The 17,664-nt window shown below is 38.9% G+C and overlaps 1 protein-coding gene across 5 annotated transcripts in view; it reads left to right on the top strand.

The window, feature by feature from the left end:
* The first annotated feature begins 294 nt into the window (after nucleotides 1–294).
* EGF (epidermal growth factor) overlaps nucleotides 295–17,664 on the top strand; it is a 57,613-nt gene continuing 40,243 nt past the window's right edge. For 2 of the 5 annotated variants that reach the window (XM_079306466.1, XM_079306468.1), the window contains exons 1-5: nucleotides 671–938; nucleotides 10,013–10,144; nucleotides 13,541–13,740; nucleotides 14,667–14,848; nucleotides 16,145–16,375. In XM_079306466.1, coding sequence (XP_079162592.1) covers nucleotides 812–938; nucleotides 10,013–10,144; nucleotides 13,541–13,740; nucleotides 14,667–14,848; nucleotides 16,145–16,375 — 872 coding nt within the window. In that variant the 5' untranslated portion in view covers nucleotides 671–811. Of the gene's footprint in view, nucleotides 939–10,012; nucleotides 10,145–13,540; nucleotides 13,741–14,666; nucleotides 14,849–16,144; nucleotides 16,376–17,664 lie in introns of all 5 variants that reach the window. The other 3 variants (XM_079306465.1, XM_079306469.1, XM_079306467.1) reach the window with 3 other exon arrangements.

The following is a 17,664-nucleotide window of genomic DNA, read 5'->3' as shown; positions in this document are numbered from 1 at the left end:
TTAAGAGGAATGCAACTAATCATGATTGAACAGGAATTGAATGCATTTGTTTGCAATCCATGTGGAAAAAAACTTTGCTGGCAAGCTGCAGGTACTTCTCAAGCAGGAGCGCTGCTTTTCTAAAGAGACTGTATTTATTATGGGTGGCTGGGTATCTGCATGCTGGCTCAGTTCCCTGTAGTAAGGAACTGACCACATTACTATTTGCAAACACAGGGTTCACTCAAGTGGTACTAAAAAGAGAAGAGGTGGGGCAAGCAGAGCTTTAAAAAGAAAAGAGGAGCCCATCCAAGTCTGAATGTAAAAAACAAACGCGTTTCGAAGAAGGACGGTACCTGGAGGTTTTGCTGCCTGCACTCCTCTGAGAGCTGCAGAGAAGAGTTTTCTGAATTCTCTGCTTTTAAGATTTAAACTGCAGCCTTGTTGCAAAGAAATTTGAAGTGATCCTTGCGAGCATGCCTTTTAAGCTGTGTTAAATTTGTGGCAAGAGTGTCAGGCATTTCATACCCGGCTTCCAAAGGAGAAAGAGGAAAAAAAAAAAAGGAAACTAAAGAGAGAGAGAAAAAAGCCCTGATGTGAGTGGGGAAGAAATCTCCCAGGAATTTCTTCAAGGTTGTAGTCAGACACAGTAAGGTCTAAAGTGACAAGAAAAGCAAGGCAAAGATAAAGCTTGAAATTGTGATAAGATGTCTGAGTCTAAAGTGGCAGATTGCAGAAAACTTTTGGGATTACACATGCTCATCTTGTCCTGGATATGACTGAATACAAGCTAGTTTTTCTCTAGTGACAGCTGAAAAACCCCCTCAAGATTATGTTTCTCTTCCTTGTTGCTTTTTTGCCAGTGGTTTTTAAAATTGGCTTTGTCAGCCTCTCAGCTCTGCAGTACTGGAACTGTCCTAATGGATACAGATTAAAGCCTGAAAACTCTGCTTGTACAGGTAAGTTGCTGAACATTCCCAGATTAAGAGAACTGCATTTGTATTCTCTTAATTTAGCTTTATAATTTTGGAAGAGATTTTTACAGATTGCTTGTGTATTGTAGTGGCAGAACTGATAAATCACCTTCTCAATATCTGTTGCATTTTAAAATGGAGAGAACTTTTTTTTTTTTTTTGGTTAGGTTTTTTGTTTGTTTGTTTTTGTTTTGTTTTCCCAGAAATCATTACTTGTCAGTTGGCTTAACTATCAGAAAGCAGAATAAATTTTTACATGATCATTAAGAGATATGGACTATTCTCCAGTTACCAAAACTCCTTGTCATAGCTTTAGTGTCTCCACAGTTTCAGTACATGAGCATGCATGTATTCACGCTTCAATATATGTAAAATGTAAGTGTAGGTGTACTTTTAAATTTCTGTATACATACATGAAGAGTGTTTTAATGATCATGTATTAGTATACATTCAGATGTGGGCGAGATAACTTTAAAAGCTATTTTTCTATGCTTATTATTACATGTAGATGTGTGTGCTCATACTAATAATGCATATCATGCAATACACGGATAGTAGGTTTGCTTAATACTGTGTTAGGGAGGTCTGGGAGAAATGTGCAGCACTAACATTACTGTAATCATCTCCAGTGATTTGGAGCAGGTAAAATGCAGGTTGCAATTCTTTATAAAGTGTACGACAAAGGATGACAGAAGCCTTCCCCCTCCCCTTCTACCATGAGGTCAAATTTTCCAAGAAATCCAGAGCCAATGAAGTTGTGAGCTTTGTAGTTAGGAGATGTGGAAATGCTCTGAAAGTATTCAAGTAACTCCTCATACTTGGAGTTAATGCTTTTGCCTTAGATTCCTTGGGCTTCAGAGGCTCTGACTCAGTTCTTGTCATGATTCTAGTGATGTAATAACAGGTGCTTCTTCCATGCTTTCTGCCAAGAGATACCATCTCGTCAGCAGAAAACAGAAGCCTGCAAGTTAAATGCTGTCATATTCAGCAGGGAGGAGCTGGGCATCTTTTGTATACAAATTGTAAACCTGACTGAGGGTTTACTGAGAACCAAGCACACCTAGGGTGCTCCTACCCTGATGCTTCAGTTCAAATGAGAAGCACACTTCTTAAAATTATGTCCATATTACCACCTCTTGCTATGCTTGCTTTATGTGGAAAAACACTCTCAAAATGCACAGACTGGACTCCCTTTAGGCAAACTTAAACCAGAGGGTGTCCCTGTGGGGATCATCTTCCCTCTCTGCTGTTGGTGGCCATTTGTTCCATGGCCTAGACCTGTCTCTCTGCAAGCTCAGACTGAAATACATGCAGAGGATGTGCCATATCCTTAGGAACTGTTGCTCTTTACACAGTCTTTCCTATAGATCCATGCTAGCATGTACTTACCTTCCAAGAGCTGATTAGGATGTCCATTAGTTATGGCTTTTGCATTACTGGGTTTCCCATTGAGAGCTTGTGTATAATGGAAGAATCCTACTGAGATGAAGTTGCTTGGCTATTGTTTAATGAGTCAAAACCCCACTCTAAATATTAATATGCAAAAGGCTGCAAAGGCGCTTTTTTTTTTTTTTTTTTTTTTTCCTCCAGTGGACATATTTTGCATATTGATGCATATTGCTCTTCCATTAATAAAGACATAACCTGCCCTGCATTAAGTCTTTTCTGTCAAAAATTAGCAGTGGTATGAATGGAGGACTCTAGATGAAGCACTGAAACAGCTTGGCCAGTAGCTCAGCAAACTCTCCAAAGAAATAGCAGCAGAGGAAATCTGCATAAGGGCTGATGTTGCTGTCACATTCTCTGAGCAATTCCATATGACATAGAGTAAGTGAAAAATGAGATGCATTACGGTAATTTTTCAACTACAGACCACTGGATTACAGGGGATTAAGTAAAGGTGAAATTTTGACATGAAATGTAAGACTGAAGGATGCTTGTGTGTAAGGGATTTCCCTTCCTCTTTCCTCCGTGCACTGGGTACACAACTGGTGCTCTGACCAAAAGACAGGATGCATGATATTCTAGTTCAGTAATTATGTGAGTAATTATGTGCAGTGCAAGCAAGTGTCAGGAAGCTGGAGGCAGGCTTTGAAGGTAATACTGGAGATAAAAGTGGTGAGTGGGAGGTGTGATTCATACCACTGACCTGTGAACAATGACAGCAAGTTGAATCGTGGCTTGGCGACCATTCTTGGTGAGCTGTAACAGGTACACCAATTGCAAAATGTTCTTCATCGTCTGAGGCTGTGGTGGCAACCTGCCAGCCATAAGGACTCCCCTGAATTGAGAAGGTGTCTCTGCCTGCTCTTTGCTAGTGAATGGCTACAAGTGATACTTGCCAGAATGTGTGTAGGCTTTTCTAGATCTGTTTTCCACACAGCAGCTTCAGACAAAGGTCTAGGTAATTTTCTTCTTACATTACTAAATAGCTCACTCCTTAATTAATTCATTTTATTTCTATGGATATTCAGAGATCAAAGACCTCCTCATCCTGTGGAAGTATAATGAAATCTAACCCTGAATGTCTCACGTAATTTTATACAGTTATTTTAAGAGAGATTATTTGAATCCTGACTTGGTATGACAAGAGGGAAGAGCCTTTCTAAGGGGCTGTTAGTCCCAAAACAGCAAGGCTCATAGGAAAGAAAGTATGGGAGAAAAGATCACAAGGTCAGAGCAAAACTAGTCTGATGAATGAATGCATCAATATATTGACAAGTTATGGTAGAATTGGAAGCACTTCTGCAATTTTTGACATGCCATCTTGAATTAATAACTTATTTAAAGATGCTATGAGGACTATGGATCAGTCACCTTTAATAACTCATCTTTCACAGACCCCAGTGGAAACATAGAAACTTCTACCTCTGAAAAAAAATAGTCTGGCCTACAAAGGAGCTATTATTCCTACACAGAAAAAACATGTTGGTCCCAGGAGAGCTTTGATTTGTAAGATATTTGACAATGTAAGCTTACATGATACACTAAGCCTTTGCCTTCTGGAATGAGTTGCCTGTGCCTTCCTGAAACACCATGTTAATATCAGCATTTTTTATTTTCTCATGGTGCATAGATGCTTTCCCTACTTAAGACTGAAAAACTTTTCCACATGTTTTTCTGAAGAAGGCCCTACAGCAGCCTCTTGCATTATCAATTTTAGAGTAAATATTAATGCCTGTTAGTCTTGAGCTATCCTAGGTAAATATATTTTCTTCTGGGTACTGTAAGACTGGAGGTGTACTTTGGTTTCAGGGCTGAATTTAAATACTGTGGAAGTTTGAAAACTGAAGAAAGATAATAATTTTTAAGATACTCAACAGTATTCTAAAAAAGTCTCAGAAGAAGGAAAGCCCATATTATTGAAGTTGTGCCTAGTCATAGGTTCTCAAACTCAACACATTTCTACCAAATTCTGACATTAGCTGCTCAGCCCTCATTGATTCTACAGGGCTAACATGCTGCACATTCCTATGGAGCCACAGCCTGCAACTGAAGGTGACAACTGCAGCTATCTAGGTCAGCTCTTTTGGTCAGACATTTCCTTCTCAAGCTATACTCTTTTCTTTCTTCCTGTTCACCTCTGTCCTATCACAGAGATAAGGAACATTAAATTATTCCTTTTTGTTTTACATCTTTAAATTCTCCTTAATTATCTAAATCCTGTCTTCACTTTACTCCATACAGTCTTCTGAAGACTTTCTTTTAAAATTTTTGTCTGTATTCTGAGAAATATGAAATGCCAAAACTTTTTAAACTCTCCTTTCTTTCTTTGCAAGCATCTCATAAGGAGCAGTAAGAGTCAATGAAATGAACAGCTGTTCTCCACCTCTGTCATGACAGGGATAAATCTGATAAGATGCCTCTACTTCCCTCTATATTTCAGAAGAGCTGCAGTTCAGGTGCTTTTTCCTTGTTTTCAGTAGCTGTCTTCCAGACAGCTCACTTCTTATACTGACTTGGGGAAAGGAGCTTGTAAATATTTTTACCAAATAATAGCCAGAAATTCTTGAACATTGGTCTCAACCACAGACCAAGAGAAGATTCACATTCAGCTGGATCTAGCTGAGTATGGAGAAACACTATCTTCAGCTGTAAAAACTTGGATTAAAATAGGAAGGAGGCAAATATGTTACAAGAAAAGGCAGAAATGGCATCACCCATCACATGATGCCTAATACTGTAGAAGGCTGAGGAGCAGACTCCCGAGCCAGTGACTGATACTGAAAGCTCATTGTTTTGTCCAGTGTAAAACAGGAGTTATTAACTTTGTATTCTGTTTAAAAAACACCAGACTGACTACTTTTTAGTATCTAATTTGAAACCTGATTTTAAAGGCAGCTGGATGACAGTATTTGATGATGCCTCATGGCCTCTGTCTTTTACTCAAGCCAGTAATAATATAATGGAATTTGCCTGATCCAGGAAATAGAGTTTTATTTTGTAGCTACTAATTTACACATAGATTTTATTTCACATAGAATTTATTTCAAAAGTAGAATTTTTATCCATACCAGTGAGCAAACACTTGAGACTGGAATCCAGAAAAGAAAAAAAGATACTGTAGTTCCTGGGATTTTTTTTGTCCTTTCTCTACATGATGCTTACAACTGTTTTCTAAATTATATTTAAATTCTAAATTTGATTCTGTTTTATACTTGACAAATCATATGTTCTCACTTGCTGTCATATCTGTGACATGATCATATCTGGGCTGGAAGACACCAGGAGTCGTGATCCCCTTATTGTATTCATATTGTGTTTCGTATCATTGTACATAAACATTTCACTACCTCTATCCTCTCAAAAATTGTGAGTGATCAGGCTGTATTTTAAGCCTCATTTAAAATTGAGTTCACTACTGAACTGTGCATCATTTATTTCATTGTGACCTGCTGATAGCTGGAGTGTCTTTTTTTTTTTTTCCATTTCTAGCTGTCTTCTGTTCTTTGAGATGGATGGTTTAAACAAAATAGATAAAAAAAAAAAAGTGATGGCCTGCTTTCTTTGTCACCCAGATGAAATTTCATGTTCAGCCTTATTGAAAATATTATGGTGGTGGCTGGATACAGTGCATTGAATTAATCATGAATCCAACTCAACAGGAACTAGATTTGCATGAGGTTATTTGAGTGTATGTATCTGCACGTATATATTATGTATATAATGTATGTATTTGGGGCCATAATGAAATTCAAGTTCTGGCTCACTGTGGTTTCTCTGTGTCCCTGCCAGGCATACTAATGCTTCAACCTTCTGCAACCAGAGCCTTTCTCAGGACTCTCAATAAAGTAGTATATTTGTATGCAAAGTCTTTGAGAGCTGCCAACATCGTGATGACATGATTCATCGTTTTTGCTGATTCTCAAGGCATTTTTTGCATAAAGAAGTCTTTGAGAACTAAGCAGAACCTCATTCTTCCTTTCAGGACTGGCTGTCAGGGCACTGCAGACAGCTTTTGTGTTCACTAAGCCGATTTCTTTCACAGGGTAAAGTTCCCACTGGGGGATGTGGTTGCCAGGACACGTAAAACAGCTTCAACAGGATGCAGCTCCATGCTTTCCTTTGGCACTAAAAGTGCAGATGAAGGCACTGCTAGTTACACCTGATGGATGGTTTTGTGACTGAGTTCTCCTAAACCTAAAAACAAGCCCTTTTTTTTGTTTGTTTGTTTTGCTTTGTTTTGGAGTTGGTGGTTTGATTGGTTGATATGTTAGTTCAGTTTGATTTTTTTGGCTGGATTTTGTTTGGGGTTTTTTTTTGGTTTTTTGGGTTTTTTTTTTTCACTTTAAACAAAGAGGAGAGAGTATTAAGCATAGGATCATCTTCCATTGTTAAAGACATAAAAGCCAAACCTTCACAGTGCTGTGGCTGTTTCACAACAGCCCTGTGTCTCCTGGCTGTTCCTGCTTGCCACTAGAAGGGCACTGTCCAGTGGCTGAGCTGCTTGTGGCCACTGTAGCCCTGCTCTTTTATTGGGCAGTTCTCCTTCCACAAGGGCCATTCGTCAGCTGGAGCCATGGCTTGCTTTTCAGTGCATGTGGGATTTACTTCACGATGTGAATTTTGGTGGTGATGAAAATGCACAGGCGGATAACCCTGAAATCTTCTCTTCAAGTGCAGTTACTGGGGAAGGAGTGCAAATTCCTGTAGCCTGCTCAATCCGTGTTCTCTTTCTTGGAGAGTCAGTTTTGTATACTCATATAAAGCTGGAAATAAAGGGTCATTGTCCTTTTACCTTGGTGTGTTGCTCAGTAACCTGTGTTTGGTAAAGCATGTCTTCCCAGTCTGACTTTGACTTCAGAATATTCAGTGCCTTCAGGGTTTTCCCTGGAAGCCAGTTCTCTTAGTGATTCACCCTTCCTGTTAAAATGTGAATTTAATGTCTGAATTTGAATTCCCTGGCTTTAGTTCTCAGCTATCAGTGCTTGTTAAATTGTTCCTGAAAAAGATTATAGTGTCTTTTAGAAAATCTGCTACTTTTTCTTTGTGAAGGTATTAATTTCTTCTGCTTAATTCTTCTCCCAAGCTTCTTTCTGATAATCTAAGCATTCTGTGCTCTTGAATTTTCTCATAGAAAGGCACTTTTCTTTACCTTCAAATCAGGCTTTCTATCCTTGTTGTATACTCTTTCTAATTTTTCATGATCCTTTAACAACCTTAATCTGAGAAATACAAACAGCATGGCAAGATAGTCTGACCACTGCCATATAGAGAAGCAATATTTTTCCTTGCCGTTATTGATTTCTCGTGTTTTTATTTATGCTCTGATTTTAATTTTCTTACCCAGTAACATGCTAAGGGGTCAGTTCCCTGTCCAGTATGAACACAAATCCTTCTCAGAGAAAGCAGACTTTCAGATCCAATCTATATGTCAGGCCTAATTTTTCACTCTTAGTTAATGTGCTCTTTATTGTGATTGAATAATAGCTCAGCAGTGCTTCATATTGCTTAGTCAAACAACTTCTCTCTTTAGGAATCTTGTATCTACACAGTTGTGTTTTTCACCCATACTTTTGATTTCCACAGAGATATAACTTCAGGTTCATTTATCAAGCTGTTACTGTCAGAAAAGTGCATTGACAAACATAAACTGTATTATCAACACATTCTCCCATCTGCTGTGGTGCTGGCGGCTGGATCAAGTCAAGTGTCCAGTTTTTTTCAGTCATCCAGTGCATCAGGGAGAGAGTGGCAGTTCATGTCTAACACTGATAGCAGCTGGGCAGGGATCTGAAGGGTCATCAAAGCCCTCCCTTTTGGGCTGTTAAGGAGCCCTTTAGCTTCAGTGACATCTGGCAGTGTTTGCCAGGAGTATCTAGTTTTAGTGGTGACCTGGAGCCTGTGGTGTCCGTAGCCCATTAACACACTTCTAAGCCCATCAAACCTTCCTAGAGGGGATTTGGAAGAGTTCCTTTATTAATGCTGTGGAGAATGGAATGTACAATCCTAGTACATGTGGGAAAATATGCTCCTGAAAGCTGATTGTTTGAAGAAAATTGTGGGTTAGAATTAGAGTACTTTAAGGAATTACATTGCTGAAAATGCTTCTGCTTTACCTTCATAATCTGTTAAACAGAAATCAGTTGCATGTGCTCTGATTACATTTGATACGTTATTAAATTAGTTCATCTGCTATTCAGAACACAAGCTTGTGGGAAAACTATACACAAAATGGAAGCTTTCCCCAGTTGGTACAGCATTGACATTAATTTTGGAACACCTTTGAGACTTGGGCACAGAAGAAACCCCTTTGAACACCTCTTGCTGCACACAGTTTCTTAAAGCAGTTAAGGGAACTGGTGTGCAGAACCACGGGATACCAGAGATCTGGTTGCTTAGGTGTCCCTAAGTTGCTGAGAAACTTTCTTTCAAAGTCTTTTGTGAGTTGGTTAACTTGCTGTCCCTTGTAGTCAAGGTGCCCTTCTTTAGACTTAGACATAAGACACACAGACCTAGTTTTGGTTGTGAATCCAATCCTTTAGTGGCTAGTTCAGGAGAGTACCTCTTTAAAACAAAATGTGTTGATTGCTTTATTCCTGCATGTTCCAAGTCACGTGATAAAATACAGAACAAAAGTCACTGATATCAACTAGAACTCAGGCAAGAACAAAGCTGCTCCTTAGAGGAAGCATTACACAGTAGTTGAAGAAAGAAAGTATACAAGAAATCTACCAGCATATGGTACTGTCAGATGTCAAGTACCTTGGGAAGTTACTATCAGATGTGTTTGCTTTCAGCAGGAACTAAAATTTATCTCAATTTTGTAGGACAATTATCCATGGTACTGTAAATTTCTTTCCCTCTTAGTATAAACTATGCTCCTTAGTGGTAATATTTTTTTTAATAGATTCCTTTGTTTAGGACTTAATAGTCACTGATAAATCACCATAAATACATCAAATATCTTTCAATTCCTAAAGATTGTAGCCTAACCTAGCAGTTAAAAGCCTAGCTTGCAATTAATTTGCTTGGTGCCTTAGTTTGGGCTTGTTTCTGTCAGAATACAGTAGGAATTTTAGTGTTTTGTATGTCTGTTTGAGATTTGACTCAAAAAACTGTGCTCAATATTGAACTCAGTGCTGTGACAGTCTGTTTTCTGGTTTGCTGTTTTATAAAGTCTTTTAATTGGTTGGCAAAATTATTACTGTTGAAAAAGGGATAAAGATAGAAGGAAGCAGCTGCAAGTAGCATTTGCATAGCAAATAATAACACAAATCAAGACAAGTCTGTTCCCTGTGTTTGAGCAATTAGAGACCAGTGCCCAGACACTAGGGAGAAGGGTAATTTCCATTGACTATGAAAAAAACCCCAAAATAAAAACCCAACAGCTTCCAAAATCACTGTGAATGTGACAATGATAAATTAATCCCCCCTCTCCCAAATAATTTTGTAACCAATGCATGAAGGAATACATCCTCATTTCAATTTTTAATGATGGGATATGAAATTTTGTGAAATTTATTATTAGACAAGTTTATTAAAGGTATTCTTTCTGCTTGTTCTTTACTGCTTTTGCTGGCTGAATTTTCCTGATCTTTTTCAAACACCTATTTCAGATATTGATGAGTGCCTTGAAGGTGGTTTGGGAACCTGTGGCCAAACCTGTATCAATATTCCAGGGTCATATATCTGCTCCTGTTTGCCTGGCTACTCCTTGGGTATTGACAAGCAGTCTTGCTATGCGAGTGGTAAGGACATTTTCCTTTTTGATTGCTGAAAAAGGGCTTTAGAGATTCAGTTAGCATTTGTTTTCAAAGTGAACCATGCCTGCTGGTCCCTACTGGCCAGTGACTGGGGTTCTCTGGTTGACTGACCAAAAACTGTCTCTGCTACTGTGTGGGTAAGTGGTGAGGTTAAAAGTGGGTGCCAAAGCAGAGTGATAGTGAAGAATGTAAACTATGGTGGTGGAATGATGAATAACTCTAAGAAAACAAGCAACTAAACTTAACAATCACTTCCTGTTTGCCTTCTCTTCTGGTTTAAAACTGTAAATCTTCTTATACCTCACTTTCAAGGAGATACGTCAGTACACGAGATTCTGCTACCTTGGCTGCTTTCAGTCTGTTGGCCCTTGGTGTCTTTCCAGTATGTTTAGGTTCTAGGGATAGTGCTCTAAAATTAGAAGCAGGAAACCCTTATTTTTGGCTTCATCCATTGGCAGTTAAAAAAACATAAGCACTACTGTGGGTTATTTCTTTCCCTTTCTCTGTCCTGAGTGTAGATTTTTAAATGTGGGCCATGCATTCAAATTTAAAGGTTTTTAGCTCTTTGAAGAGGAAAACATTTGCAGTTAAAGCTTTTGATTAACCCTCATTTTGTTCTCAAATGATGCTACCCAGGGGAAAATAAATTAGTTGGATTTTATTGATTGGCTTAACCCCCTACTGCATCTAGAGTATGAGGTGGGAGTGCTCTGAAGTGCATCTCTTTACCTCTCCACTTTGACTTCCTGAACACCTGGCTTTGGTTCCTGTCTGGGATACACCACAGCTCCCTTCTCATCCAGGACCTCAAGTTTTCTAATTTTTGACTGGTATTTACCAGGCTATCTTGCTAATGCAGAGGTGGGATGTGGCAAGGCACGTTTCTGACCCAAGAAGTGGGAGCTGTACTTGAGTCCCTATGTGTGTAGATTTTGGGACTGTGAACAAAAGCGAAAGTATTCTGTAGAGCTCCAAACAGTCACCAACACAAATATTTTAGCCCAGGCCCTAGAATCATCATAATTATCAGCAACATGTAACTCACAGAAACCTGAATTGGATTTTTTGTGGTCCTGCCTAAACATCCTTAGATCCTTTGCAAACTCTCCACTTCTGAATGGAAGTAAAAAGAAACATGTTACTTCCCAGTGATATTTTCTGCACAGGTATCTTTCAAAAATCAATATTACCTTTATGTTGGAGTACCACAACTTTTTAACATGTTATTACTAATATTTGTAGTAACAGCAGAAAGTGATTTTGTAGCTACTGTGATGGATAAGGAACCCTTAAGTCGGGTATAAACCCTTCTGTGAGGGATACACCAGGTGAAATACCTTCGTATTTCAAAGACAGGAAGATCTTTGGTGCAGCTATGGTTTACCTGTTATTTAACCCCCTCTTAAAACTGAGCCCAAAATCTGACTGGTGCCTCTGCAGAAAAAGTTAGATTCGTTCAGTTCCTGTTCCATTTACAGCTCTCATTCACAGGCATCTGGTATGGAACTCAGAGAGTGGAAAAGACAAAACCAAAGAGTATAAATACTCTTGGTCAAGTAATTGGCAAAACTGCAGGCGGTAGCTGTCAAATCCCCTAGATAAATCACCCTTGCTACACTTCACCATTCATTTACCATTCACATGAAGCAAGTTTTCCTTGTTCAAAAATGCTCACATGGGGTTGCTCAGTTCAAGTAGCAGCAGAAGAAGAGAGTGATTAAAACCCTGTAAGCAGCTGCTATAATTAAGTGATAGCTTTGAAATTTGGGATACAAAACATTCTGCTAATACAGAATCTTCCCTGTGAACAAGACAAAATTAAATCCTGGGTTGTCATCAAAACTTTCTTCACTTGGAGAAATCAAAATTTGACTCATTCCTCTGCTTTGAAAGGAAAATTAAACAACCTTGCAATTATGACGATCAAGCATCTGCATCTGTCTAAATTTTGATGTGCTTTCTGTTGAGTTTAAAGTCCCAGGCTTCATGCTAATAGTAAAGATATTTATTAAAAAAAGATGTGAACCTTGTCAATAAAATCAATTTAATTTTCAAAAGTGTATGTGTTAGAAAACTGATGGTAGTGCATCTTTGATGGCATCCATTCCCAATACATGGAGAATTGATTCTTCATTGAGGAATAATTCAGCAATTGATTACACAGGCTTGAAAGCTGTCATTCTGTTGAATCTGTATCAATAATTGCATTTCAGAGTCAGTTGGTTTGAGGGCTACTTGTATGCCAGGATCTGTTTTTTCAGGCAGCCATGTTATAAAACTCCAGCATTACTGACACAATGAGATTTATATTTTGTATGTGGTTTTTTTAGTAGTACATTACAGAATAGACTTAATGCCCCCAAACAAGTATGCATATCTAAACAAACTAAAAAGAAAACAACAAACCTATGTTTATCTTCAAAATTGAAGTTCAAATGTGTTGATTGCATAAGAACTGCATTCCTGTATGCACTTGACAGACAGCCTAAATGAAAACCTTTGCTATTTGGAAATGTAGTTAAGGTTCCTTGTGCACTCTTAATTGTGCTCTATGGTGATATCCTAAAAATAACAAAGAAGACTTGATAAAACCTGATCAGCCTCAGTCATTATTGGACTCCAAACTTACCACCATCTTCTAAGGTTGCATCAAGGCTATTGGGACCATCCTGGCTGCTCATCACTTTCAGTCTTAATTGGTTCTCTTCAGTATGGGGCATAATTGGAGCACCTTTCATTCTAACATATTTTATTATTATTTTATTGTTACTGTTACATTCTTACCTTCTGCTCATTATAAATAGAGTTTTTGTCTGGAAGAAGTCGTTGCATTTGAGCTGTCAGAATTTTAAGTACGGGTCTTTTGGTTTCCTTCAGCCTTCTGCAGCACAAGAAACCTCCTCAGTATCCAGTTTCTTCTTTTGCCCTATTTTGGGATCTTCAATTTCCTTTTCTGGATAGTTAAAGGGAGACTCCAGGCTACTTCTCTGTGATAAATTCTTGCTATAGCACAATAGTTTGAAGTAATCTTTAACTTGGAGGCACATCCATGGCAAACTTCTTTCAACCTCAGTTGGCAAGCATGTTGCAGTTGTTCTGACCTCTGACTGGGCTATTGGATTTGGGATAAGTGGTAACAACCACTGTAGTTTCAGTTTCCTAACTCAGATTTTTGCCATAGTTTTCAGCTTTAAATGTGAAAGGACCATTACATTATACATTACTGGTTCTCTGTTATACACCTAGAAAGTTGTTAATAAGAAATGAGACAGCTATATCTTAAACTTTATTTTTGACTAATATGCTACTGATGAGAAATTAATGCAGCAAAAATGCAATGATTACCAATCAATTGGTCTTATTTTGTTTTCTCCACACCAGACCCAGCACCATTCCTGCTTTTTAGCCATGGAAATGCCATCTTTAGAATTGACACTGAAGGGACAAATTATGAAAGATTGGTTGCTGATACTGGTCCATCAACACTTACAGATTTTCATTATGTAGAAGAGAAAGTGTATTGGGTAGACTCTGAAAGGCGACTATTTCAAAGAATTCACCTAAATGGCACAAAACGAGAGGTAAAGTAATCAGTTTTTGGAATTCTCCTTGTTAAAGGGTGTAAGCCCCTCTATGGAAACCACCTGCTCCTTGGGCACAGTTCTGCCTTTACTGTTCATCAATTAGCACATTACTTTTGCTGTTTTAATAGTTCTGATCCTGAGCCCAGGCTGTTTTACTGGCATCCACATTTAGTGCATACAGTATTTTCAGTGGATCGGGTAACAAACTAAGGCTTTGTAGACACTAATGTTTCTATCAATTATAGATTATTCTCTGGCATTACAAATTTGTCTTCAAGATTATTGTAATGCAAGCTGACACAAATGCTATGAGAAGAATGTGCTTAAATTCCTACTCATTTTTTCTCAGTTCTTTGATTTCTATGGTTGCATAAATGCTCTTAGCACTTTGTTGTTTGCTCAGAAAAAACTGTGCAGTTGATTGCATCTGGCTGATTAAGAAGGGCAGACAAGCTGTTGTGGCTGAACTTTATTACTGTGAGAGTGTTCTTTTGTTTGAGAGAGATTGCTAGTATCATTTACCTGTGTGGAATTTTCACACATGTATTTTCACTAATTTTAAAGGATCTGGTCCAGCAGCAGCGTGTTAGGACACTTCCATGTCTAACAGTACAGGCCTGAGTGCTTCATAGTGTGTCAAATGCAAAACATGGTAGCTAAATATTATTCCACTGTATTTCTTGTGCAGAACAGCTTCTCCTTTTGCAGGGAGTCACTCAGTTCAGAGGGGGTATGTATAAGTACAAAGACCAAATGAAAATGATGAAAGAAAAAGAAAGAGAAATAACTACAGGTCTGAAAGAAAATGAAGTAGGCAAAGAAATTAACTGGAAAGTTTCAGTTCATTCTATTTCCTGTAAAAGAGCCAAGTTTAGAGTAGTCATTAGGATTCCTCTTGTCAACTGTCTTTTCCTTGTTTGCAGAGACTGTGTTACATAGACAAAGGCATTTCAGGATTTGCTATTGACTGGATAAATCAAGACATTCTCTGGGCCAACAGACAGAAAGGAACCATAGAAGCAACTGACATGAATGGGAAGAAACGCCGAGTTCTTCTAAGAGCTGTTGGTCGTCCCACAAGGATTGCCATTGATGCTGAACAAAGGTAATTTTAAAGGGGTTAGGAATTTCATTGAATTAGACTCCAAATATGTAAAGTACTATGATTGTGGTTTCATGGAATCAATAGAAATGAGACTATAAGTTTCAACTCATTCACCATGGGCAGGGACACTTTCAATTGGGCCAGGTTGCACAAAGTCCCTTCTGACCTGTTTTGAGCAATTCCAGGGGTGGGACATCTACAGCCTCTCTGAGCAACCTATTCCAGTGCCTCACCACCCTCACAGTGAAATATTTCTTCCTAATATCCAATCTCAATCTACCCTCTCTGAGCAAAGTTTCTGGGTAGGAAAGCAGTATTGCAAAAGCAAAGTGAACGATGCCTGCAAAAGCTGGGAGTCACTTGTGCTCCAGACCAAGCACACTTAGAACACAAATTGGTACATTTTCTGAAAAAAAGTCTAAACTGACAGTTTGCTGCTGTTTCCTTTTGTTTCTTTATCAGTGTCTGAATATTGGTTCCGAATCCACAGTTGCTGCTTAGCATTACCAGTAGTTTGGCCTTCATAGAGATGCTCCTTTCAGCTTCAAGTAATTTACATTGAGAACCATGTTCACATGAGGGACCTGGTTTCTCAAGAGTTACCAGTATAAATTGTCATAGTGGGCTCTCCATGCTAATTTTCTCTTACACTAAACCTCTTGCATTAAAGTTGAAAAAAAAAAAACAAAACCTTGAGCAGAATTTTAAATGCCTGTTTTGTTTAGCAAGAGCATGTCTTTGTTGCCACTTTTGATTTGCATTAAAGCTGCTCAGCAGTGTGTGCAACTATTTTGATATTAAGGCTCATGGCTCGCATGTCCTTTCCTAATACATTTGCACATAAACCAATCTTCTGATGATAGTAGCATTGCTAATAGTCTTTGGAATCTTGCCATCTCAATGGGATTAAGGACCTAGACATCAGACCTCAAATTTCCACAAATTTGCAGGAGCTCCCCATAGATTTGAGAAATTATTCCAGTTTCCTTGACTGACCGCATGGCTGAACAAAGCAGAGAGACAGACAATAGTGCTTTGTGGTTAAGCTGGGCTGATTCCTGCTTGACCCACTTGAGGGAAATTGCTACTACCTCTAGTAATGCTAGTTTCTAGTATCTCCAGCAGTGCTTATAGTTCTAGTACCATACTGAGAAATTTTGCATACAGGAGTAACTAAATAACTGAATAAAGAGTGTGTGTAGCTGTGATGTGATTTTGAAAATGTAGGGTTTGTTTGTTGTGGGGATTTTTGTTTTGGTTTGGTTTGGTTTTTAAACATGCCTCTCTTGCCTGCAGGTTGTTATTTTTGTCTTCAGATGGTACCGTTTCCAGCATACACCGAGTGTCCCTCAGTGCAAGTGATATGGAAAATATTTTTAAAACTACAGAAAAAATAAAGGCCATCTCACTAGATTTGGTTGACACAAGGCTATACTGGATCCAACATGACCATGGAAAAGAGATTTCCCATATTGGATCGTGTGACTATGACGGTGGAGCTGTTCGTTTCCTCAGAAATTCTGTCCAGTGAGTTTTCCTCAGAGCTTTTCAGAAATAAAATATTCATTTCAGGGATTCAGTTAAGCTTTCTCCCTCATTCTCCCTTTTATTGGGTCAGTTCACAATATGAGGAGTATAAAGAGTAGTACAAATGGCCTGTGACTGTAAAGGTAACATTAACGATAGGAAAATGGAAAAATGTTGTGATTTAAAGGACAATACTGCCACTCAGCACTCTCCCTCTTCCAAGCTTTCAGCAAATGATAACTAATTAATCCTTAGAAATCCTCTCTGAGTGTTTATTAGTGGCCTTTTTCTGCAGATAGAGGAGCCGAAAGGAGAGATTAAATGATTTATCCAAGGTCACAGTGGGTGAGCTCAGGTGTCTGAGCTGTGCTCAGGAGACTGAGCTCCATCCTCATCTAAGCCTGTTGTCCTCCTCAGCAGCTTGGGCCTGTGCTCAGGCTCTCCAAGAAGCATCAGCAGACATGGAGAAAACTGTGTTGTGCAAGAGAGTTGTCCCTGCCCAGTGCCAGTGCCAAGCAGGGCTGAGGGGGTCAGACCCAGATGCTTTTGGTCTCCATGCTGTGCAGTGCTACAGGTGCACAGTGGTGGTCATGGGGTCAGTGAGGGACCAGGAAAAGGCTGTCACTGCAATGGCTTTCAGTATGGTTGGGTTGCCATATGTGGAAAAGGGATTTCCAACAGCAAACTGGGAAAAATACACAGTTTTGCTGGCCTGCTGATTTAAGTATGTGGTCCACCATTTGCATATGATGAACACAAAGTTGGCTTCTCCCTATATTGCCGGCAGTCACTTTGGGTTTTTTCTTTTTTTTTTCCCTTTCTCCCTTGAGTTTGTTGTCGTTCACTGAAGCATTAATCCTTTAGTGTGGATGATCTGGATTCTCAGTTTTCCACTTGAATTGTGCACTGGAAAGTGAAAGACAAAATACCACTTTTGGTATTTTTTGTGCTTTCTCTCTTATTTTAAACTTGACCCTTTTGTGATTCCTGCTAGCTGCTATAACTGACCAGCAAATGGAAACTATGTTTCTGAGATAGGAGAAGCAGCAGAAGATGGATTTTGGGAGTGTCCTATGCCTACCATTCCATCTCCACTTTGATTTCCTCAGACAGTCAGAGCTGTCAGAGCAGGCACAGAATATTGGGAAATGGTGGAATTTGCCTGGCCTACATCCTTCAACAAACCAAGTTTCCATGTGGGTTCACCAGAAGCATGGTCACGTCTAGGCATTCTCTCCCAGTTAAGTCAGTCCTGACCAATAGATCATAAACCTGCAATAAATGCAGGT

Source organism: Erithacus rubecula (genome assembly GCF_903797595.1).
Source record: "Erithacus rubecula genome assembly, chromosome: 5".
NCBI classification, from domain to species: Eukaryota; Metazoa; Chordata; class Aves; order Passeriformes; family Muscicapidae; genus Erithacus; species Erithacus rubecula.
The sequence above is the reverse complement of the archived record's forward strand: the minus strand, read 5'-3'. Positions and strand labels throughout refer to the sequence as shown.